A 24,706-nucleotide genomic window follows, 5' to 3' on the forward strand; every position below is an offset into this window, starting at 1 on the left:
TGTTGTGGGGGAAAAACAATGTAAAAGGGAGCAAGAAAAGCCAGAAATCAAAGATATCAAGGAAGAGACATGAGCTCATTTTCTTGCTTTGCTTCTCAACACTGGGTTTTACCAGGGTGCTAGATCTGGCAGAATTTCCCTTGCTGAAGAGTTTTGATCCGTTGCCTGGGATGCTGAAGGCCAGGCTGCCCCAGATAAGCACCGTGCAGGCACTTTGTTAGTCCTGCAGCAGACCAAGGTTGACCATGGCTGACACAGAGCTTCAGCTCTTGACTTTTCACAGTATCACAGTATCACAGTAACTAAGGTTGGAAGAGACCCCAAGGATCATCAAGTCCAACCTGTTCCAACAGACCTCACAACTAGATCATAGCACCAAGTGCCACGTCCAATCTCCCCTTGAACACCTCCAGGGACGGCGACTCCACCACCTCCCTGGGCAGCCCATTCCAATGACGAATGACTCGCTCAGTGAAGAACTTTTTCCTCACCTCGAGTCTAAACCTCCCCTGACACAACTTGAGACTGTGTCCCCTTGTTCTGGTGCTGGTTGCCTGGGAGAAGAGACCAACCCCCACCTGGCTACAACCACCCTTCAGGTAGTTGTAGAGGGCAATGAGGTCGCCTCTGATCCTTCTCTTCTCCAGACTATGGCTCTTTCCATAGTCCTCTGCCTCTCCTGCTCTAGGTCATCCTGGTCTAGGGAGTTTATTAGTGCTAGAGAAATACTGAACTTGAGATACCAGTGTGAATATGTGAATTGGCCAAGCTGTCAGCCCATGGCTTGGATGGGAGCACACTGCGATGGGTTAGGAACTGGCTGGAGGCTGAGCCCAGAGAGTGGTGGTGAATGGTGCCACAGCCAGCTGGCAGCCAGGCACTAGTGGTGTGCCCCAGGGATCAGTGCTGGGCCCCATCCTCTTTAACATCTTCATTGGTGATCTGGATGAGGGCATTGAGTCCATCAGCAGTAAATTTGCTGATGACACCAAGCTGGGGGCAGGAGTTGATCTGCTGGAGGGTAGAGAGGCTCTGCAGAGGGACCTCGACCAACTGGACAGATGGGCAGAGTCCAAGGGCAGGAGACTGAACACATCCAAGTGCCAGGTTCTGCACATTGGCCACAACAACCCCATGCAGAGCTACAGGCTGGGGTCAGAGTGGCTGAGAGCAGCCAGGCAGAGAGGGACCTGGGGGTGCTGATCGATGGTAGGCTGAACATGAGCCTGCAGTGTGCCCAGGCAGCCAAGAGGGCCAATGGCATCCTGGCCTGCATCAGGAACAGTGTGGCCAGCAGGAGCAGGGAGGTCATTCTGCTCCTGTACACTGCACTGGTTAGGCCACACCTTGAGTCCTGTGTCCAGTTCTGGGCCCCTCAGTTTAGGAAGGAGGTTGACTTGCTGGAGCGTGTCCAGAGAAGGGCAACAAAGTTGGTGAGGGGTTTGGAACACAGCCCTGTGAGGAGAGGCTGAGGGAGCTGGGGTTGCTTAGCATGGAGAAGAGGAGACTCAGGGGTGACCTTATCACTCTCTACAGCTACCTGAAGGGAGGTTGTATACAGGCAGAGGTTGGTCTCTTCTCCCAGGCAACCAGCACCAGAACAAGAGGACACAGTCTCAGGCTGCACCAGGGGAGGTTTAGGTTGGATGTTAGGAAGAAGTTCTATACAGAGAGAGTGATTGCCCATTGGAATGGGCTGCCTGGGGAGGTGGTGGAGTCACCATCATTGGAGGTGTTCAGGAGGAGACTTGATGGGGTGCTTGGTGCCATGGGTTAGTTTTTAGGTGGTGTTGGATTGGTTGATGGGTTGGACGTGATGATCTTGAAGGTCTCTTCCAACCTGGTTTATTCTATGTATTCTATGTATTCTGTGCTCTGCTTTGGCTCTGCTCTGGTGCAGGAGAATGGGAATCAGGGCCAAGATCCCCAAAGCCTTCTTCAGCAGCATCTCAGCTGCCCCTAAGCTTCCTGGCTCTGGGCTGGGCTGCTTGTATTTCTGATCTGGGCACAGTCCTGGAAAACTCTGTAGCTGCTTCTGGACACATCTGGCTTGAGGCCAGGGTGTTCTGGGGCAGACTGCTGCACTGCATGAGAGCACCTGAATTGCTGCCAGAAACAAATTGCCTCTGGATGCAGTACAGCTGCGTTCCCAAATGCTGCACTTCAGCTCCCAAGTCTAATGTGCTTCAAGCTGGTTTTGTGTTGAAACAACTCTGGCACAAAATATTGTCCTGTGGGTGTTGAGATGAACAGCTCTAGGAAGCTAATATTGGGTTTTTGTTGGTTTACCCTACGGTGTTGGGCAAATAACTCCATCTCTTTGTCTCTGTTTATCCTGTGCATATCAGGTTTCATAACTGTGGAAATAAAATGTAGTAAAGGTTATTGTTTATGAAATGCTTTGAACCTTATTTCTGAAATAATAGAAATAGGAGGGGAAGAAGGAAAAATATCTAGTAGCTTAAATTAGTTCCATGAATTTGTTTCTAAACTCATGAGTGGGGAAAGGCAAAAAAGGAAGAACAACTCCTAGTTCAGACAAGCAAACAAATCTGCTGTTTGGAAATGTTGAGGGGTTTTTTTTCTGGCTATGTTAGGCTGTCAGTGGGAACAGTGACAGCAGCAGCATCTGCTTGAGAATTGACAGTTACATTACCAAGCATCCACACATGGCTTTTCAGTCATGCTTTATACAAACTGTACACTTGAGCAGTGTGACAGGTCGCCATCACTAACTTTATTTCTGCGAAGGAGACTTCCTCCTGGTGGTGAGTGCATACTGCCTGGATGTCATCTGCAGCTTTGTCCTGGTTTGAGGCCAGGCAGATCCTCTCTTGCTCCTGACAGGGGCAAAAAGATGACACTCATCACACAAATGGAGTGCAAGTGATGGAAAGTTGAAATGGCAAAGCAGTAAGTGTTGTACAGGAGCTACAAAGCACAGTGACAAAAGAATCCCAAAGCACACAGAGTCCCCTCCAGCACACCCAAAGCCTCCCAGCACTTCCCTTCTCCCCACCTGAGGGTATACCCAAACCCCCCAGGACTCTTCCTTCCCCCCCCCCCCCCACTGCTAGGCTGGGCTCAAGCTGGCCAGGTCTGAGGCTGCTCCAATCCCTTCTCCTCCTGGCATTAGGCCTAGCCAGGACTAAGAGGCCTTGAGATACTCCCCCAGCATTACCTGATAGGGAGCATCTCCCATGGGAGCAGAGAGGGGAGAGAGGAAGAGAAAGACTTTGCAGCTGGATTTATAGGGTGCAGAATATTATGGGTATGAAATACACAGCTTCCTGTGTCCACCTGCTGGGCTGCACCCTCAGGACACTGGAGGTGTAGCTGTGTGGCAGCAACAAGGAGGCACCCAGCCTGAGCTGCCAGAGCCTTCCTTCCAACGAAGTGATTATCTGGGCATGATGGGTCAGCTTGCAGGATGGTCCTGCTCCCATTGTAGTAACTCAGTACCTTGAAGCACTGCACTGAGCAGTTGTGGCAGTTTTGGGCTATGCCTTTAAAAGTTAGCTGCGGATTTCGAGCAGAAATGTAGAAAAATACAAACAATTCCCAACCGGGTGTACAAAGGAAAACAAAGGATTATTCGGAATGAATTTCATTGGCTAGAATGTGTGGGATGGAGGCAGCTGTACCATAACAGTCTCACACATCTTTACTTTCAGCTTCATACCTTCTTCTTCTCTACCTGCTTGGCTGATCTGCTCGGCTGGGGAGGATTTAATCACGGCTAGCTGACCTTGCAGAGAAGAACTAACATTCCTTCTAATGGCTCTATGTCACAGTATCACCAAGGTTGGAAGAGACCCCAAGGATCATCAAGTCCAACCTGTCCCAACAGACCTCATGACTAGACCATGGCACCAAGTGCCACGTCCAATCTCCCCTTCAACACCTCCAGGGACGGCGACTCCACCACCTCCCTGGGCAGCACATCCCAATGACGAACGACTCGCTTGGTGAAGAACTTTCTCCTCACCTCGAGTCTAAACCTCCCCTGGCACAGCTTGAGACTGTGTCCCCTTGTTCTGGTGCTGGTTGCCTGGGAGAAGAGACCAACCCCTTCCTGTCTACAACCACCTTTCAGGTACTTGTAGAGAGCAATGAGGTCACCCCTGAGCCTCCTCTTCTCCAGGCTAAGCAACCCCAGCTCCCTCAGCCTCTCCTCACAGGGCTGTGCTCAAGGCCTCTCCCCAGCCTTGTTGCACTTCTCTTATTGTCTTCTAATTATAGGGGGGAAGGAGGTAGTTGGGGGGGTGTGTGGAGCAACTTCCCTGGTCAGTTTTCACATGGGGGTGGTGGTTTCAGGCTATTTTCTGATTGTAAGTACCTGTATAATACTGTAACTCCTGTCTATTTTGTACATAGTCACTGCATTCCATTGTAGAGTGTAGTTCTTGCTTTGTAATTACAGCTTCCATTTGCTTTCCAGCTGAGATAGTCATGCTTTATTTAATGTAGTGGGAAATTCCAACCCACCACAGTGGTTCAACTACCCTCCCTCACGGGGGGTAAATACAAGTTGCCATACTTTGCTCACCTTTGGGAGGAGAGGATCATACCAGCTCTTTTCAATCTATCTTCATGGAAGGGTTTCACAGGCTATTCATCACTCTTGTCTTTCACTTTTGAACTCCTGCCAGTTCTCCTCACCAAACACATCTCAGATTCATTTGTAGGTGTTTTTAAAAAATATGATGTTTTAATAACTCTGGAACACAGCTTTTCTTTTGGGCATGGGCCTTGAACTGCATCAGCTGTGGTAGTTAGCGAGGCATGGACCTGAAGTGCATTAGCTGTGTAGTTACACAGGCATGGACCTGAACTACATTCACTGTGCAGTTACAGAGGCATGGACCTGAAGTGCATTAGCTGTGTAGTTACAGAGGCATGGACCTGAAGTGCATTAGCTGTGTAGTTACACAGGCATGGACCTGAAGTGCATTAGCTGTGTAGTTACACAGGCATGGACCTGAAGTGCATCAGCTGTGTAGTTACAGAGGCATGGACCTGAAGTGCATTAGCTGTGTAGTTACACAGGCATGGACCTGAACTACATTCACTGTGCAGTTACAGAGGCATGGACCTGAAGTGCATCAGCTGTGTAGTTACAGAGGCATGGACCTGAAGTGCATCAGCTGTGTAGTTACAGAGGCATGGACCTGAAGTGCATCAGCTGTGTAGCTACACAGGCATGGAACTGAAGTGCATTAGCTGTGTAGTTACAGAGGCATGGACCTGAAGTGCATCAGCTGTGTAGTTACAGAGGCATGGAACTGAAGTGCATCAGCTGTGTAGCTACAGAGGCATGGACCTGAAGTGCATCAGCTGTGTAGTTACAGAGGCATGGACCTGAAGTGCATCAGCTGTGTAGTTACAGAGGCATGGACCTGAAGTGCATCAGCTGTGTAGCTACAGAGGCATGGACCTGAAGTGCATTAGCTGTGTAGTTACAGAGGCATGGACCTGAAGTGCATCAGCTGTGTAGTTACAGAGGCATGGACCTGAAGTGCATCAGCTGTGTAGCTGCACAGGCATGGACCTGAAGTGCATCAGCTGTGTAGTTACACAGGCATGGACCTGAAGTGCATCAGCTGTGTAGTTACAGAGGCATGGACCTGAAGTGCATCAGCTGTGTAGTTACACAGGCATGGACCTGAAGTGCATTAGCTGTGTAGTTACACAGGCATGGACCTGAAGTGCATCAGCTGTGTAGTTACAGAGGCATGGACCTGAAGTGCATCAGCTGTGTAGCTACAGAGGCATGGACCTGAAGTGCATTAGCTGTGTAGTTACAGAGGCATGGACCTGAAGTGCATCAGCTGTGTAGTTACAGAGGCATGGACCTGAAGTGCATCAGCTGTGTAGTTACAGAGGCATGGACCTGAACTGCATCAGCTGTGTAGCTACAGAGGCATGGACCTGAAGTGCATTAGCTGTGTAGTTACAGAGGCATGGACCTGAAGTGCATCAGCTGTGTAGTTACAGAGGCATGGACCTGAAGTGCATCAGCTGTGTAGCTGCACAGGCATGGACCTGAAGTGCATCAGCTGTGTAGCTGCACAGGCATGGACCTGAAGTGCATCAGCTGTGTAGTTACAGAGGCATGGACCTGAAGTGCATCAGCTGTGTAGTTACACAGGCATGGACCTGAAGTGCATTAGCTGTGTAGTTACAGAGGCATGGACCTGAAGTGCATCAGCTGTGTAGTTACACAGGCATGGACTGAAGTGCATCAGCTGTGTAGTTACAGAGGCATGGACCTGAAGTGCATCAGCTGTGTAGTTACAGAGGCATGGACCTGAAGTGCATCAGCTGTGTAGCTGCACAGGCATGGACCTGAAGTGCATCAGCTGTGTAGCTACACAGGCATGGACCTGAAGTGCATCAGCTGTGTAGTTACAGAGGCATGGACCTGAAGTGCATCAGCTGTGTAGTTACACAGGCATGGACCTGAAGTGCATCAGCTGTGTAGTTACACAGGCATGGACCTGAAGTGCATCAGCTGTGTAGTTACAGAGGCATGGACCTGAAGTGCATCAGCTGTGTAGTTACACAGGCATGGACCTGAAGTGCATCAGCTGTGTAGTTACAGAGGCATGGACCTGAAGTGCATCAGCTGTGTAGCTACACAGGCATGGACTGAAGTGCATCAGCTGTGTAGCTACAGAGGCATGGACCTGAAGTGCATCAGCTGTGTAGTTACAGAGGCATGGACCTGAAGTGCATCAGCTGTGTAGTTACAGAGGCATGGACCTGAAGTGCATCAGCTGTGTAGTTACAGAGGCATGGACCTGAAGTGCATCAGCTGTGTAGTTACAGAGGCATGGACCTGAAGTGCATTAGCTGTGTAGTTACAGAGGCATGGACCTGAAGTGCATCAGCTGTGTAGTTACACAGGCATGGACCTGAAGTGCATTAGCTGTGTAGTTACACAGGCATGGACCTGAAGTGCATCAACTGTGTAGCTACAGAGGCATGGACCTGAAGTGCATCAGCTGTGTAGCTACAGAGACTTCTTGACCTGAATTGCTTTGATTTTTTTAAACATTTTTTTCAGCTAGCTGTGTTAACATGACATCTTTATCGACTGATCCAGGGGCACTTTCATAAGTGTCAGCTGCTGAAACCCCCAATATCACTGTGCCCAGCTTCATGCTGTCAGAGTATCAATATATGCAGTGCAGACTGGAATAGGAATGCCAGTGTCTTCTGAGTAACAGTTTGGTTGAGCTCTCAATCAGGGCAGTAGCAGATTTTTCTGCCTCAGGAAAATGTTGGCACTTCTCTTAAAAAACAAATAATAATGATAAAAAAATCTCCTAGGGAATGATCCCATCTAACAAGCAGCAGCCAGCTGAGGTTCCTGTGCAAGGAATTCAGGTTTAAAACCTCCTTCTCACACCAAAAGCACATCAGGATGTCGCATGGCTGTCCCCCTGACATGTGAGGTTGGAAGTCTGTCTCATCTGTCCACAGTTCCCTTCTCCTGGTTAATGGAATCCAAAATCCCCAAACTGGGAGCCCAAGAAACCCCTCAGAGGGAAGACAGTGGGGTTCTGCACTTACATCATATAACCTGGGGCGTGAGGGTGCATCTTCAAATTCCTCTCTTGAACAGCGTAGGGATTTCCGCCTGGAACTCCAGCCAGCGATGGTGCTGTCAGTCCTTACATTCAGCACAAAATTTCATCCTGAGAACCCCTTCCCTAAAGCTTTGTCCACGTGGACATGTTTTCTCACACACATGCAAGTTTGATGGAAGAATCCTTAACCAGGCCCAGCAATTAATCTGTGCAGGAGATGCTGCTGGGCTTTCCCAGAAAACAAATGCTCTGTGTGAGGCTTTCTTGCAGTAACTGTGGTGCTAGTGATCCTTGTTAGCTCCCTGTGCATCCAGTGCTTACTCCCTGTCCCCTCCTGGGAGCTGCAGGGAGCAGGGCTTGGACTCTGTGGGTGGGAAAGTGTGGGTAAAACGTCCTGTATTACTTGAGGAGGGCTGCCAACATTCCCACCCTTGGAGATAAGCTGACTCAACTGACTGATGTCATGGACAGCCTGGTCTAAATGACCCCCTTTAGAGAGAGGGTTGGGCTTCCAGTGATTCCTTCTGTGGTGGTTTGAGCCTTAACTGGAGTTCAATCTACCAAAAAATCATCTGGAGTTGGTTTGGAAGTAGGAGAAGTAAATGGTCTAACAAAATACATATATAGCAATAACAGGGAGGGGTTACAAGGGTAAGGAATAAGGATGAGTAGGAGAATATACAACACCAGATTTGGATGGCCTCAATGTATGTGGATTTCAGCCCTTTAGAGAAGTGTGGATGTGGCAGGGAAGAGGATCAGGCCTGCAGCAGCTGTTGGTCCTTTCAAACACGCCAGGGAGAAGCAAGGCAAAAGCTGCTGCCATGACCCCCTGCTGGACAGGAAGGGGGAGAGGAACAGACCAACTCAGACCCCGGGGACCCCCTCCTCCTGGGAGAGGGAAGCCAAGTCCACCTGGATCAGGTTTCTTTTGTCCCCTGGGGGAAGCAGGGCTCTCACAGCCCTCCCCTCCCTCCCCAGGATGGTTGTAACCCAGCACACCCTCTGAACTAAGGAATCCTGTGATTGCTGTTCAGGTCTCTCTCTCCTTGGCAAATGGGCAGACTTGCCCTCTACTGGATAGTTTTTCGTGCAGCACTATGCCATGTTTATGCCTGATGGCACCCAGTGGTACAGCCTTGTTTGTTGATGTCTCTGATGTTTCTCTCCAGATGCTGTCCCAGTTCTTGGACTGACAGACCCCAGGCTCTGCTATTTACTGGATGGATTCCTCTTCATTTACGCAGTCATCATGACAGCCCTGTTTGTGAAAGCAAAGGTCAGTCTACCAAAACATGGATGCATTTGGCTTTGGTGGCATAAACAAGTTTGGCCTGGCTGGAATGTGGGAGTGGAGAGGAAACAACTCCCTCAGAATTAGACCTTTATTTCTTAATTATATCACAGTCTCACAGTATCACCAAGGCTGGAAGAGACCTCGAGGATCATCGAGTCCAACCTGTCACCACAGACCTCATGACTAGACCATGGCACCAAGTGCCACATCCAATCCCCTCTTGAACACCTCCAGGGATGGGGACTCCACCACCTCCCTGGGCAGCACATCCCAATGACGAACGACTCGCTCGGTGAAGAACTTTCTCCTCACCTCGAGTCTAAACCTCCCCTGGCGCAGCTTGAGACTGTGTCCTCTTGTTCTGGTGCTGGTTGCCTGGGAGAAGAGACCAACCCCTTCCTGGCTACAACCTCCCTTGAGGTAGTTGTAGAGAGCAATGAGGTCATCCCTGATCCTCCTCTTCTGCAGGCTAAACAACCCCAGCTCCCTCAGCCTCTCCTCACAGGGCTGTGCTCAAGGCCTCTCCCCAGCCTTGTTGCCCTTCTCTGGACACCTTCAAGTGTCTCAATGTCCTTCTTAAACTGAGGGGCCCAGAACTGGACACAGGACTCAAGGTGTGGCCTAACCAATGCAGAGTACAGGGCACAGTGACCTCCCTGCTCCTGCTGGCCACACTATTCCTAATGCAGGCCAGGATGCCATTGGCCCTCTTAGCCACCTGGGCACACTGCTGGCTCATGTTTAGGTGGCTGTCAATCAGCACCCCCAGGTCCCTCTCTGTTTGGCAGCTCTCCAGCCACTCTGACCCCAGCCTGTAGCTCTGCATGGGGTTGCTGTGGCCAAAGTGCAGCACCTGGCACTTGGACCTGTTAAATGCCATCCATTGGACTCTGCCCATCTGTCCAGTCGGTCAAGGTCCCTCTGCAGAGCCTTTCCATCCTCTAACTGACCAACATCTGTTCCCAACTTGGTGTCATCTGCAAACTTGCTGATGACTGACTCAATCCCCTCATCCAGATCATCAATGAAGATGTTAAAGAGGCTGGGGCCCAGCACTGATCCCTGGGGGACGCCACTGGTGCCTGGCTGCCAGCTGGCTGTGGCACCATTCACCACCACTCTCTGGGCTCAGCCTCCAGCCAGTTCCCAGCCCAGCACAGAGTGTTGCTGTCCAAGCCATGAGCTGACAGCTTAGCCAGGATTTTGCTGTGGGGGACAGTGTCAAAGGCCTTGCTGAAGTCCAGGTAGACCACATCCACAGCCTCCCCACATCCACCAGGCAGTCACCTGATCATAGAAGGAGATCAGGTTGGAGAGGCAGGACCTGCCCTTCCTAAATCCATGCTGGCTGGACCTGAGCCCTTGGCCATCCTTCAGGTGCAGTTATTGCCTCCAGGATAATCTGCTCCATCACTTTCCCTGGCACTGAGGTCAGGCTGCCAGGCCTGGAGTTTCCAGGTTCCTCCATCCGACCCTTCTTGTGGATGGGGACCACCTTGGCCAGTTCCCAGTCATCTGGGACCTCTCCAGGGAGCCAGGACTGGAGGAAAATGATGGAGAGCGGCTTGGCAGCTCCCCTGCCAGCTCTCTCCGCACCCTAGGATGGATCCCATCCGCTCCCATGGGAATTTAATGTTTTTTCCCTTAAACTTTTAGACTTTTCAGTGCCAACCTGAGCAGTCTGGAGAGCTCACAAATGGAGGAGAAGAGACTGTATGAGAATGTTTTGATGCTGCAGCCATGGATGCAGTCAGAAATTCTGGATATTGTAGCTGTAAAATGTCTGATCAACACTAATGTGGTTTCTGCTGCTGTTTGTTCATTGGAAAGAGTGTAGGGGACACACACAAAGTTCAGGACCAAAGCCAGGCTATCAAAAGGTGTATTAAAATGTTTCATGAAGTCAGACATGTTTGCTAGCATGAGTGTGATGGTGCAAGTGATACAACCCCAACCACCACAGCAGAGGAGTCAGGGCGACAGAATGGGCACAACTTAATGGACTGATGCTACCATGCAGCAGCTGCTCGGCATCTAGGAAGACCCTCATGGCATTATGTACATTGCTGCTAATCACAGGAGAGGAGCTCTCTACCTCTCCCTGGCACAGGACACTCTGATGTGGTGGTGCTTTCAGCCAAGCCTCAGCAGGTGTCTTGGCTGCTGTTGGCACATCTGCCTCAGCCTCTCCCCAGAAGCAAAGGCTTGTTGTGCTTGGGAACTTGGCTTACTTATTGCCAGGTTGTGGCTGAGATCACCAGCAGGAGCCCTGGTCAGGTGCTGTTGCTGGTGCCCCACCAGCTCTGCAGTGGGATTTCTCTCTCAGTGCTGAACCCAAAGGGAGAGAGAGAAGCTTGCAGAAAAAGAGCAGAACTCAGTGACAGTGAAGGAGAAACCTTTTTTGTTGCCAGTATAAATCCTGACAGGAGATGAAAGTTGTGCTCGGGGACCTGAAGTCTTTTTGAGGCTGCTAGAAGGACTAGGCCCTGGCAGACAGCAGGAGCTGTGCACCTCACCTGGTGTGGGGCAAGAGCATGACAATTAAGGAGGGGTTGGCAAAGCACCCAAGGAGGAGTGTGAACCTGGCACAGGTTGCTGCTCTTCCTCCTCCACCCACAATGTCCCTTAAGCATGCTGCTGCAGGGGCAGAGACTAGTGTGGTTTCTGCTGCTGGGGCTTCCTGAAGGGGCAGAGCTGGAGTTGGAGTTGGCTTGTGGTCAGAGGCAGTGTGCCTCACCGTTGGGTCTGGGAGTGCTCACTGTCCTCCTGGAGTGGCTAGCTGTTGGTGGTAACAGGCACAGCGTTCAGCTGCAGTAAGCTGCTGCATGAGGGAAGGCAGCAGAAGGCAGGGGAAAGCCTTGCTGCTGGTTACTCTGGAGCCTTGCAGACAAACCCAGCAGAGGCACTGCAGCTGAAATGCCACCATAAAGCACCAAAGAAGCTCAGGGGACATTTTCTGAGGGTAGTCTTGTCCCAAACCTAGGGCTGGTTTCTATACCTTCCAAGCTGTGCCATATCTATCACCTTGTGTCCTGAAAAAAGAAATACTTTGTGGAGGCTTGTGCCAAGACCAGAGGCCTTGTCTCTGCTCTGAGCTTGTGATGACTGGAGCACATGGCCAGGGCACGTGAAGATGTAGGCTCTGTTGCAAAAAACATGGGTTGGATGCTTGGTGAATTGCTGGTTCCACCTCAGGCTCAGGAATGGTAATGGCACTGTCATGGGGAAAGGGGTGGAGTAAATACTTTATAATTACTACAAACGTGATTCTAAAGTCAAGTTTATCCTATGCCTAAACACAAACCTGACTAGAAAGTCACTGACAACTCAAGAACACTACAGCAGTGCAGAATGGAGTCTGACACTTGTTTTTAGAGACTGGGACACAAGGCAGCTGCTCTCACTGACATGAAACTGTCCCCCTGAACGTTTGGCTTAGCAATTGGCTGCTCAGGGGAGACCTTATTGCTCTCTACAACTATCTGAAAGGAGGCTGTAGCCAGGTGGGGGTTGGTCTCTTCTCCCAGGCACCCAGCACCAGAACAAGAGGACACAGTCTCAAGCTGCACCAGGGGAGGTTTAGGCTGGAGGTGAGGAGAAAGTTCTTCCCAGAAAGAGAGATTGGCCACTGGAATGTGCTGCCCAGGGAGGTGGTGGAGTCCCCATCCCTGGAGGTGTTCAAGAGGGGATTGGATGTGGTACTTGAAGCCATGGTTTAGTTAGTCATGAGGTGTTGGGTGACAGGTTGGACTTGATGATCTCTGAGGTCTTTTCCAACCTTATTGATTCTATGATTATGAGGAGCAGAGCCAAAGAGCAGCTACAGAAGGGAAATCCTTTATCTGCTCACTAGCTGCCACTCATGCCAACTTACCACAGCCCTGCAAGCCAGGTGCCAAGGGACACCCCTGCACTCTCAGAAGCTAAGGTCACTCAGGAGCTTGGCAGGCAGCACTTCTGCTGGAGGACTGGGGGGTCTCAGGGAGTACTTTAGGTTGTTAGCAGCCCTGGATCCCAGTTTTACTTAACACAGGCTGCGAGGATTATGTTATAGCCTGTTGAAGCTGCCTTCACTAGCACAGGGTTACAATATGCACAGAGTAGGCATACCAAAGCAGTGTGGGCAACAGCATCCCTCCCACCCCCCTGCCACAGGTGCTTTGAGTAGTATTTAAGTGTATTACATGCCAGTAAAAGGACCTGGCTGCTGAGAGCGACCCAACACGTGCCAGTGCAGCAGTGACTTGCAGTGCCTGCAGCCCTACTGCTGCCACAGGTTGTCTGCTTGTGGGTTGCTCTGTTTCTGGTGAGAGTAACTTGTAGGAGAGGATTAAATGTAGCTACTGTCTCTCCCTCACAGTATGGTCTTTCTTCCAGCTGAGCCGGGCCCCTGAACCCCTGATGCAACCAGGCCCGGATGATGTGTATAATGTGAGTAACTACTGGCTTTCATCTTTCTGGGCACTTATAGCTAGTGAATTGCCTGTGGATCAGAGAAACTTTGGCTGCTCAAGCTATACCCAAGTGTGTTGGGTGCCACAAGCCACACAAGTGTGCAGCACAGCAGTTGTAAAGAGGGAAGATGAAACTTGACAAGGGCAGCTTCTCTTGTCCCTTCTCTGGAGGGATGGACAGATATATGGGCTGTAAGTTCCTAATCTGAGCTGAGCTGAAGGTACACCAGAAACCCAGCCCATGTTAGAGTCAGTGCTTGGTGTGCTGCACTGCCACACACCTGTGAGAGCTGCCTCTCAGCAGGATGTGATCTGTGATGTGTACACCCCAAGTTCTTGCCCAGTCCTCTGCAGTTGCCTTGCAGCTCTTGACAGTCCTCAGGCAACTCACAGGCACACACCACTCGTGTTGCTGATGTTTATTTGATGTGGGCTGTGGAAAGGGCAAATGCCCAGAGATGCTGCATTGCTGACTGGGCAACTGTGGCTCTTGTATCATCAAGTGTGTGAAACCTGAGTCATCACAGCCTGGCTGCCTGTGTCCCTGAGGTCTCCCCGGTCACCCTGCAGCAACCTTGTCTGCTGTGCTGCGACTGCAGCTGGCATCTTTAGTGAAGGAGGCCAGAGGCAAGATCCTGCCTGTCCTGCCTAGCTGAATTGCTCACTCATGGCAGCACTGCACTCTAGCTGATTTTGCTGTCTTGTTTGTCCTTTTGTTTTAATTCTTTCTCTCTCACACTTTTGACCATAGCCACATCCTGTGGTGAGCTCTGCTGCTTAACTTTGTAAATACTAATACACTAACAAGTGCTGCCTGGCACCTTTTCAGCAGCATTCTGTCTCCTTTGCCCTCTTCCAAACTAACCTTTCCCAGCTAAGAAACATGCTGAGCATAAAATTCCTGTGACTTTGGGGTGCAAATTTAGATGAGCTGCTCTGCAAGAACAATCAGGCTCTTGAACCCTCATTCACCGGTGGGTGAGGAAGCACGGAAGGCAGAGTCCTTCCTCCTCACACTCCCTTATTTCAATTAATTTCTACTTAAGGAAGGCTCTTGATGCAATGGCTTGCAGGTTTGTGCTGCACAGCCCACTCTGTCATTTCCATGGCTTAGTCACAGGTGTTTTTGTTGACAGCTGCATTAAGGGGTAAGAGTAATTTCGAGCTGAGTTACAGTACTCGTGATGTTGGACACCAGGCTGCATTCCCTTTCTTTTCCTGTGGTAAGTCAAGATCTAATTTCTCATGCTCATAACACACTCCACTGCTCCTTGCTCTCTTGTTTCAGAAACTGTCTCGTGGACACAGAGATGAATATGATGTCTTGGGGGCAAAGCGAGGTGCAGACCCTGAGCTCGGGGGGAGACACCAGGTAACTCTCTCCTACACGTTCGCCTCTTTTGCTTTCAGTCTGTTTCCTTTCTTCTCATAGCTAACTGCCATTTAGATGTGCAGGCAGGGATCGAGCATTTGCTAAGCACCAATGCCTTTGTGGAGAGGGAAGGGCAAAAATCTGTGTAGCAAGGACAAGATTAAACTCCCCCCCCCTCCCCCTCCCCGCTTTGATCTTTGCCCCCTTGCATCTCCAGCCCACCACTTTGCGGGGGACTTACAGCCACCTAGAATAGGAAGTGACACCCAGCCTTGGGGCGGATGTGGAACAGGCAAGGCAGAAGTGGGTGTTTCATGAGAGCTCCCTGCATGTGATGCCACCAAACAAATGCCAACAAAGTGAAGCAGCAGACAGAAGAACTGCTTCTGCAGCAGAGGCCCCACAGATTTAAAGCAAAAGGGAGTGGAAGCCTTCTGCGTCAGCATGTGGGGCTTGCCTGTGGGTGGCAGCTGGAGGGACTGAGCAGAGAAGAGCTGGGTTCTATCTGGCTTAACAAAGCCTTGTGGGTGGAGACAAGATGGACTGCAACGGGCACGGCATGCTCACAGAGCTGCAGCTGTGCCCTAGAGCAAGTGTACAGACACACAGAAGGTGTGGGGGGGATGTTGGTAGAGCAACATGTTGGCAACTTTCTTCTTTTGTTTTACAGCAGAGGAGAAAGCACCCACAGGACACTGTCTACACTGTGAGTAGAAAGAGCAGGAGGGAGAGGAGAGATGGCTCCAAGCAGGAGTTTCTATTTCATGCAGACTTTTTTTCACCCTGTCTAGTTTCAGCCTTGGTTCAAATTCACCAGCTGCTTTCAAATACTTCTCTTTCCTTCTGCACCCCCCCTTTTTGGCTAGAAAATGTCTGCTCTCGTCTCCATGACAGGAGAAAAGCACTGACTGCCTGGGCAGATGGGGAGAAGAATTTGGATGAAGATGCCTGCTGATCCCTTTATGTTAGACATTAGTAACCAGCAAATCTTTGCCCCATGTGACTGATGTTATGTGCCTGCTCTTCAGCCTCTCCGGCAAAGGCCAAATGCCAGTGCATCCGAGTGTGACTACTTGCTTTAACTAATTCTGGCTGAAGGTGGTGTTCTGTGCTCCAGAGGATAGGTGTATGAATGTTAGTGCTCATGCCTTAACTCAGCTCTTCCTGGTTGTTCAGTGTTTGCTGAGAAAAGAGCTTGTCTCCAAGACTGGTGTTCATTGATCTTGAATAAGATGATCAGTTCATGTCTGGTCATAAGCACTTGCAAACTATTTTCCCTGTTGGAGGAAGGAAGAGTTCCTCTCTCTCAACCTTCACCCTGTAGCATTAGACTTCTCTTCTCATTGGGCCTGAGCTGCATGTTCAGGTTCATCTCCTGAGTAAATACTGCTTAAAGCTTTTCTTTGGAAAAGATTGTAGTATCAGGTGCCAGTCTAGATAAATGACTTGGTTGAGGATAATTGTGCTCATTCAAATGTTTGGAGATGGGATGGTACTGGCATGCTGAGCAGAACTGATCCCATGTAGCACCTGCTTAAATGCACGTCAGTCAAATCTCACCACTGTCCCCTCTGCTTTGGAATGTACATGGCCTGCATCAGGAATAGTGTGGCCAGCAGGAGCAGGGAAGTCATCCTGCACCTGTACTCAGCACTGGTTAGGCCAGACCTGGAGTACTGTGTCCAGTTCTGGGCTTCTCCGTTTAAGGAGGACATTTAGACACTGGAAGGTGTCCAGAGAAGGGCAACAAGGCTGGGGAGGGGTCTGGAGCACAGCCCTGTGAGGAGAGGCTGAGGGAGCTGGGGTTGCTTAGCCTGGAGAAGAGGCTCAGGGGAGACCTTCTTGCTCTCTACAACTCCCTGAAGGGAGGTTGTAGCCAGGTGAGGGTTGGTGTCTTCTCCCAGGCAACCAGCACCAGAACAAGAGGACACAGTCTCAAGCTCTGCCAGGGGAAGTTTAGGCTGGAGGTGAGGAGAAAGTTCTTCCCAGCAAGATTGGCCATTGGAATGTGCTGCCCAGGGAGGTGGTGGAGTCCCCATCCCTGGAGGTGTTCAAGAGGGGACTGGACGTGGCACTTGGTGCCACGGTTTAGTTAGTCATGAGGTGTTGGGTGACAGGTTGGACTTGATGATCTCTGAGGTCTTTTCCAACCTTACTGATTCTATGATTCTATGATATATTGAAGCTTTGGAGGCAGGGCAGTTTCAGGGCTGTAACCCAGAGGCTGACTAGTAACATGCTGACTCTTTGCCGCTCTGTGCTTGCAGTCACTGCAGAAGGACAAGATGGGCGAGGCATACAGTGAAATTGGAATGAAGGGAGAGGTGAGTCCTGCTTCTCTTCCTGTTCTGCTGAAAGCTTGGGATGAAAAATTCTTCATTGCCACTCCCTTTCAGCACAGCCCTGGCTGTGCATAGCTGCCTTGCACAAGGAAGTCCCCATGTTGCACAGCACCAGCAGGCACAGCTGAGAGCAGTTACCTATTTCCTGCAGTAACCACCGTGTTCAGTGCACCAGTGAGTAAGATGTGTAGCTGTGCCCTTATAGGAGCCAGAAAAGAAGATGGAGAGCAGGCAGCAAGCTTTGTCCCATCGCTGCTGGCAGCACAGCTCCTACAGCAGCAGTTCCCCTGGGTGGATGGAATGATGTCAAGGGAAAACATTTCAGCTTTTGGAGAGAATAAATCTGACAGCTGCCCCAGCTGAGGAGGCAGTGTGTGTGTGTGAGTGTGTGTGTGTGAGTGTGTGTGTGTGAGTGTGTGTGTGTGAGTGTGAGTGTGTGTGTGTGAGTGTGTGTGTGTGAGAGTGTGTGTGTGAGTGTGTGTGTGTGAGTGTGAGTGTGTGTGTGTGAGTGTGTGTGTGTGAGAGTGTGTGTGTGAGTGTGTGTGTGTGAGTGTGTGTGTGTGAGAGTGTGTGTGTGAGTGTGTGTGTGTGAGTGTGAGTGTGTGTGTGTGAGAGTGTGTGTGTGTGTGTGAGTGTGTGTGTGAGTGTGAGTGTGTGTGTGTGAGTGTGTGTGTGTGAGAGTGTGTGTGTGAGTGTGTGTGTGTGAGTGTGTGTGTGTGAGAGTGTGTGTGTGAGTGTGTGTGTGTGAGTGTGAGTGTGTGTGTGTGAGAGTGTGTGTGTGAGTGTGTGTGTGTGAGTGTGAGTGTGTGTGTGTGAGAGTGTGAGTGTGTGTGTGAGTGTGTGTGTGAGTGTGAGTGTGTGTGTGTGAGTGTGTGTGTGTGAGAGTGTGTGTGTGAGTGTGTGTGTGTGAGTGTGAGTGTGTGTGTGTGAGAGTGTGTGTGTGTGTGAGTGTGTGAGTGTGAGTGTGTGTGTGTGAGAGTGTGTGTGTGTGTGAGTGTGTGTGTGTGAGAGTGTGTGTGTGAGTGTGAGTGTGTGTGTGTGAGAGTGTGTGTGTGTGAGAGTGTGTGTGTGTGTGAGTGTGTGTGTGTGAGTGTGTGTGTGTGAGAGTGTGTGTGTGAGTGTGTGTGTGTGAGAGTGTGTGTGTGAGTGTGTGTGTGTGAGTGTGAGTGTGTGTGTGTGAGAGTGTGTGTGTGTGTGAGTGTGTGTGTGTGAGTGTGTGTGTGTGAGAGTGTGTGTGTGTGTGAGTGTGTGTGTGTGTGAGTGTGTGTGTGTGAGTGTGAGTGTGTGTGTGAGTGTGTGTGTGTGAGTGTGAGTGTGTGTGTGTGTGTGTGTGTGTGTGAGTGTGTGTGTGTGTGTGAGTGTGAGTGTGTGTGTGTGAGAGTGTGTGTGTGTGTGAGTGTGTGTGTGTGAGTGTGTGTGTGTGTGTGTGTGTGAGTGTGTGTGTGAGATACAGGTGAGGAACAGCTGAAGGAAATACCTGGTTTCAAGCACAGCAACCCCTGTGGCTCAGCAACTCTTGCATGTTCCTCCAGAAGAATTCAGAGATGGAGATGCATTTTCCCCTCTACAGGGTGGGGAGGCTGGTCTGCTCTATTAGGCAGGCACAAGCAAGCCTTGGCAAGCTCCTCTCTGTGCCTGTCTTCAGACAAGTAATGGGGGAAACATTTTCCTTCCTCCACCCTCAGTCTGCAGTGCTTCAGAAGCAGCGTATCGGTTATGTCGCAAGCTAGCAGCAAATGAGTAGTTTCAGCTCTGTGCACAAAGTGCTAGGGGAGGGAAACCTCTGCTGAAAACAAACCATCTGGGCACACAGTTTATGGCAAAATGAAAAATTGCTGTGACCTACACATGTTCTGTTTTATGTCAGTGTTGTATGTATGACCTTTCATTTCCTTCTGAAACGTGGAACAGGGGCACTTGAAAGCAGTGTTTAGTGCTGAGAAATGCTGAAGCAACAGCAACATTTAATCCTCTTCCCTTTTTCACTCCAGTGCCTGCCCCTCTGCCACAGCCAAGCTCTGTTTACAAGCCGTGGGTGTACACAGTCACACCATGTTTCTGTGGAGGTTTCTGTTACAGGGGGGCAGGAACACTGAACCCCTTGCCTCAGTCTACATACCTGATCATTTGACAGGCTGCTGTCACTCCTGTGGCAGGCACTGCTCCCTGCCACGTGCTGGTGGTATAGTCAGCGCTCTGCTGCAGCAGGGTGGTTATGACAAGCTTGATGTACCAAGCTCTGCAAGCTCTGCTGTCCCTGGTTCTCGCCTGCACACCACACACATGGCTGCTGTGCCTGGAAGCTCACTGCAAATCTGGGAATGCAGCGGCAAGTGGCTTCAGGGAAAGGTTTTCCTTTGTACCTGGCTGGTCTGAGCGTCCCTGTTGCTGTGTTCCACTTGTACCATCACAGTCCCAGTACCTGTTTTACTGAAGTCTGCATAACTTAGTCCTCAGACTGCCCCATCTGCCTAGAGAGCTTACAAAACGTGTGCTGGAGAATTTACTTCCTTCCTTATCCATGTCTGTTCAATAGAGAGCAGAGTCCCTCAGATACCAGCTGGCATGCAGCAACGCAGGAAAATACAGCTCCATTTCTTCCAGGTGTGCTTCAGCTCATAAAGCAATTGGTATCTATGGGAACACTGACGAGCCTCTATACATGCAGTAAATCAAGGAAATAGCAGCATTATAGCAGTAGGACAGGAAAATATGTCAGCAAGCCAGAATAATTGCCTTTTATTTCCAGTCCTCGCTCTTTTCTCCTTCACAGCCCTTGCAGCATGCCTGGGCTGGTCCAGACTTAGCAGCTACCTCCTGTGCAGAGGATGTCCGGGTCCAGCACAGCTGCTGACCCTCAGTACAAGATAGGGCAGGTGAGGGGTTCCTTTCCTTTGGCATGATCAGGAGCGCACCCATTAACCTATGCTTGCTTTTCTTTCCCGAAGCAGCAGAGGCGCCGAGGCAAAGGGAACGAAGGTGTCTACCAGGTAGGCAACACCTCCAGCACCCCATCTATCTTCATGGCTTAGTTGCAGCCTGTAGTTACTGCACTGCAAAGCTTTCAAAGCACCTTTCTGAGGATAGTTCCTCAGAATGAGGTAAAGACCACACTCCTGGCACTTTGATAAAGTGGCTGCACATTCCACATGCAACTGGCAGGAGCACCCTGTTGAGCTGCTCTGGTAGGAACCATTCCTGCAGTCCTGCATCTTGGAGGGCTACCTTTTGACTGGGGCAGATCATAGAATCAATAAGGTTGGAAAAGACCTCAGAGTCCAACCTGTCACCCAACACCTCATGACTAACTAAACTGTGGCACCAAGTGCCATGTCCAATCCGTTTTTGATCACCTCCAGGGACAGGGACTCCACCACCTCCCTGGGCAGCACATTCCAATGGCCAATCTCTCTTGCTGGGAAGAACGTTCTCCTCACCTCCAGCCTAAACTTCTCCTGGCACAGCTTGAGACTGTGTCCCCTTGTTCTGGTGGTGGTTGCCTGGGAAAAAGAGACCAACCCCCACCTGGCTACACCCTCCCTTCAGGTAGTTGTAGAGAGCAATGAGGTCTCCCCTGAGCCTCCTCTTCTCTGGGCTAAGCAACCCCAGCTCCCTCAGCCTCTCCTCACAGGGCTGTGCTCCAGACCCCTCCCCAGCCTTGTTGCCCTTCTCTGGACACCTTCAAGTGTCTCAATGTCCTTCTTAAACTGAGGGGCCCAGAACTGGACACAGGACTCAAGGTGTGGCCTAACCAGTGCTGAGCACAGGGCACAATGACCTCCCTGCTCCTGCTGGCCACACTATTCCTGATGCAGGCCAGGATGCCATTGGCCTTCTTGGCCCCCTGGGCACACTGCTGGCTCATGTTCAGCCAGCTTGGAACACACGCTCTATGAGGAGAGACTGAGGGAGCTGGGGTTGCTTAGCCTGGAGAAGAGGAGGCTCAGGGGTGACCTTATTGCTCTCTACAACTACCTTAAGGGAAGTTGTAGACAGGCAGAGGTTGGTCTCTTCTCCCAGGCAACCAGTACCAGAACAAGAGGACACAGTCTCAAGCTGCACCAGGGGAGGTTTAGGCTGGATGTTAGGAAGAAGTTCTACACAGAGAGAGTGATTGCCCATTGGAATGGGCTGCCTGGGGAGGTGGTGGAGTCACCATCATTGGAGGTGTTCAGGAGTCTTGATAGGGTGCTTGGTTGCATAGTTTAGTTGGTTGGGTGGTGTTGGATGGTAGGTTGGACACTTGAAGGTCTCTTCCAACCTGGTCTGTTCTGTTCTATTCTATTCTATTCTATCAACCAGTCCCCCCAAGCTCCCTTTCTGCCTGGCAGTTTGCAGGTTCTTCCATCTGGCTCTTCCTGTGGATGGGCAGCACGTTGGCAATGATGATGCACACAGTTCCATCTTTGGGTTTTTTATTGCTTAAATGGAAACCTTCAGGCTGCCAAGCAGCTGTGACAACTCTGAGCAGCAGTGGTTCAGCCCTTCTCACTGCAGTGTACAGAGCACAAACTGGTCTGCACCTCTGGTGCCTTGGTGCAGTGGAGTGAGTTCAGTGCTGCACACAAAATGGAGGACAAGGAGGCCTTATCTGGGCTGCCAGGCATAACTGTTCCCAAATGTGTTTTTCTTCCTGTGGCTTGCCACTGACAAAACCTAGAACCACAGAATGTGACAAAAATAAAACCTGTACTGAGTTTCTCTGCTGCAGGACATGCTGAAGCCCCAAAACTCAGCCCTGGGGAACACCTCTTGTGACCAGCTGCCAAATGGGTTTAAATCCATTCACCACCCTTTGGGTCTGGCCATCCAGGTTTTTAACCAGCAAAGTGCCCACCCATCCAAGTCAGGAGCAGCCTCATCCTTGACTGCTGTGTTCCCCCCTGGATCCAACAAAGGACAGAGGCTCTCCTCAGTCTGCCTTCTGTTGCTAATACATTTGTAGAAGGATTTCCTGTTCTCTTCAGCAGCTGAAGCCAAAGCAATTTCTAGTTGGGCTTTGCCCCCTTCTAGTTTTCTCCCTGCACAGCCTCATGATAACCTTGTAGTCTTCCTAAGTGCTCTGCTGCTTCTTCCAATGACCACAGACTCTCCTTTTTCCTCCCTAAGCAGCAACCAAATTCCTCCCTTCAGCCAGTCTGGCCTTCTTCCCCTGCTGGCTTGTCTTATCACATGGGAACAGCCTGTTCCTCTGCCTTCAAGACTTCCCTCTTGGGCAGTGTCCAGCCTTCCTGAACTCCTTGGCCTTTCAGGAGTGCCTCCCAAGGGACTGTGTTACTCAATCTCTGAAAGAGACCAAAGGATTTGTAGCTAGTGGCCCCTTTCTTCGACACCTGCTCTACTGAGGCAGTCACAGTCAGCTGATGAGAAGCATGATCTTACCAATGCACTCAGTATGCACTAGCTATTCATAGCAGAGGAGTGGAGGGCAGCTAGTTTTACAAGCAGGCACCACGTCCTGGAAGTCCCAGCTAACTCCACTCTGGCAGCCTCCTGGGCTCACTTGCAACTACCACATTTTCTTCTGTCCCAGTCCAGAGCATACTGGCAGGAGGAGGAGTGTGAGGGAATCCTTTCCCATGTGGCTCACTGCCAGCTTACCCAGAGTTGCATCTGACTCCCCTTCTAAATATAAGGAGTCCGAAGTTCATCATTTAATGTCTGTTCATTGAGCTTGACAAGTTCACTCTAGCAGCAGTTAGCCCTTAATAATCAAGCATATGCAAATGAAACAGCACTCTAAAGCTCTGGTAGCTGGTTGGGATGAGTTGCTGTAGTCATACACCCACAACTGTTACTCAGGATGCAGCTTGCCTTTAGGCAATGGGTAGCTGTTGACACTGTACAAAGACTACAGAATCGCTCAGGAGGAAAAACCTCTCCAGGAGGGAAAAAAACCAAACCCAACAATTAGAATTACACTCCTGGGCCCATGCCACCCTCTTCCTGACCAGTCAGCTCTTAGCTCACCTGTTTTTCTCTTTTCCAGGGACTCAGTACGGCGACCAAGGACACCTATGATGCTCTTCAAATGCAGCCTTTGCCCCCTCGCTAGGCTGGGAGTCACAGAAGAGGTGGGCAAGAGAGGGGCCCGCCTGGTTTGGGGAGGGGAGGAGAGGAGGCAGACTTCTTCATCCAAAACAAGCACGATTTTTCTCAGTGCAGCAACCTGTTTTGGTTGGTGCACAGGAGGAGTAGGTCTGGACTTGGTCATCCCCTCTCCCATCTCCTGAATCAGGAACCTGCAAGCTGTAGCTATTACAATGTACATACTTGTAAAGTTGTTCCCTGCAAGAGTGACGATCAGGCTCATCAGGGCATCGCTGCTGCAGGGCCAGGCCACACCTAACACAGCTGCTTTCCTAGCTCTCACTTACCTTCCAGGAGTACCAAGATATGCAATGATGGCTTCATTGCATTTAAAGAACTTGTAAAGATAGGGCTCTAGTTACTTAACTGCCTATAGTATTTATCTTAAAGACAGTTCAACACAGGCCAGCTAAACCTTTTTGCTTTTAATTTACTTCTTAAAAACTGCTTTAGTGGAGGGCAAGTTTTTTCCCTTAATTGTTAAAAAGTGATGTAAAAAGTTACTGCAGTGAGGACAAAGTTTGGCAATACAAACAAAATGAGCACAAAGCTCCAACAAAAGATCAGGCAGCAGCAGTGCTCATCCAGCACCTGGAGATAAATAAGGTAACCTGCATGAGAGACACCTCAGAAGGAAGAAGATAGCCCTGGTCAAACGAAAGCAGGGAGCATGGTCTCATAAAGACTGCACCACTGGAAAAGCCAAACCACCCCAGAGAATCCCCTCTGGCTGAAGGGCTTGCTGTAATGTCTGCCCCTTTGTATTAGCAACTACCACTGCAGAACAGGCTCCCCCTGCAAGCTTTGGGTTGCTGATCCTAACATCAGAAACAGACCCAAAGGCAAAGTACCAAACCATCATCAGCTTACCTTTAAAAGATGGTGCAGGTATGATTCCAAAGAGGCCCTTGTTCAATAATATAATGTATGTTCGATGAACCAATAAAGTTAGCACCAAAGATGTCTCTGTGTGTGTGTGTGTGTGTGTGTGTGCAGTGAACACCTGTGGGAACACTACAAGCTCACTTAGCTGGCAGAGTCAGGCCAGCTAGACCAGTTTACACCCAGCAGTGTTACCTCCAGGGTAAACCAAGGAGGATGATATTCCAACAGGAGCTTCTAAATGCAGCCTGGGAGGTTGAAGGGGATGCTGGAAAAATGCTGCAAGCCCAAGTATAAAAGGGACAATCACCTCCTGCTGTATCTGAAGCCTGTAAGCAACTCAGCATGGACACAAGCGGCCCAGCAAACAAAGAAGTGCTGGAGCTCACCAGCTGGCTCAGCCAGTCCCAACAGAGGGAGCAGAGCTAAAGCAAAGCGGTGGGAACAAAAGCTGATGCTGTGGGTGCTGGCCAGGTGAGGTCACCTATTCCGTTCTGAAGGGATTGGATTAGCAGCAGAAAATCTTGCTGCAATTGCTCCAGTGTAAATGCCAAGGCTATGCCTAGCTCCTTAAGCGGTAAAGCTGCGATGGCAGTAGGTGCTTGTCGCTTTTGAAGACTACTTTTAAAGACACTAAACTGGTGCAAACCAATGTGAACTGAGCCATCCTATTG

General features: G+C 50.3%; 1 protein-coding gene across 1 annotated transcript; it reads left to right on the forward strand.

The window, feature by feature from the left end:
* Nucleotides 1-8,760: 8,760 nt before the first annotated feature.
* CD247 (CD247 molecule) lies at nt 8,761-23,163 on the forward strand (the record flags this gene model as incomplete). The annotated part of the gene is made up of 7 exons (XM_009899715.2): nt 8,761-8,874; nt 13,270-13,323; nt 14,635-14,718; nt 15,389-15,424; nt 16,986-17,042; nt 20,009-20,050; nt 23,050-23,163. Coding segments are annotated over 7 exons (453 nt in total), but the record flags the coding sequence as incomplete, so codon positions are not given.
* Between the last annotated feature and the right edge of the window lie 1,543 nt (nt 23,164-24,706).

Source organism: Dryobates pubescens, chromosome 12 (assembly GCF_014839835.1).
Source record: "Dryobates pubescens isolate bDryPub1 chromosome 12, bDryPub1.pri, whole genome shotgun sequence".
NCBI lineage: Eukaryota > Metazoa > Chordata > Aves > Piciformes > Picidae > Dryobates > Dryobates pubescens.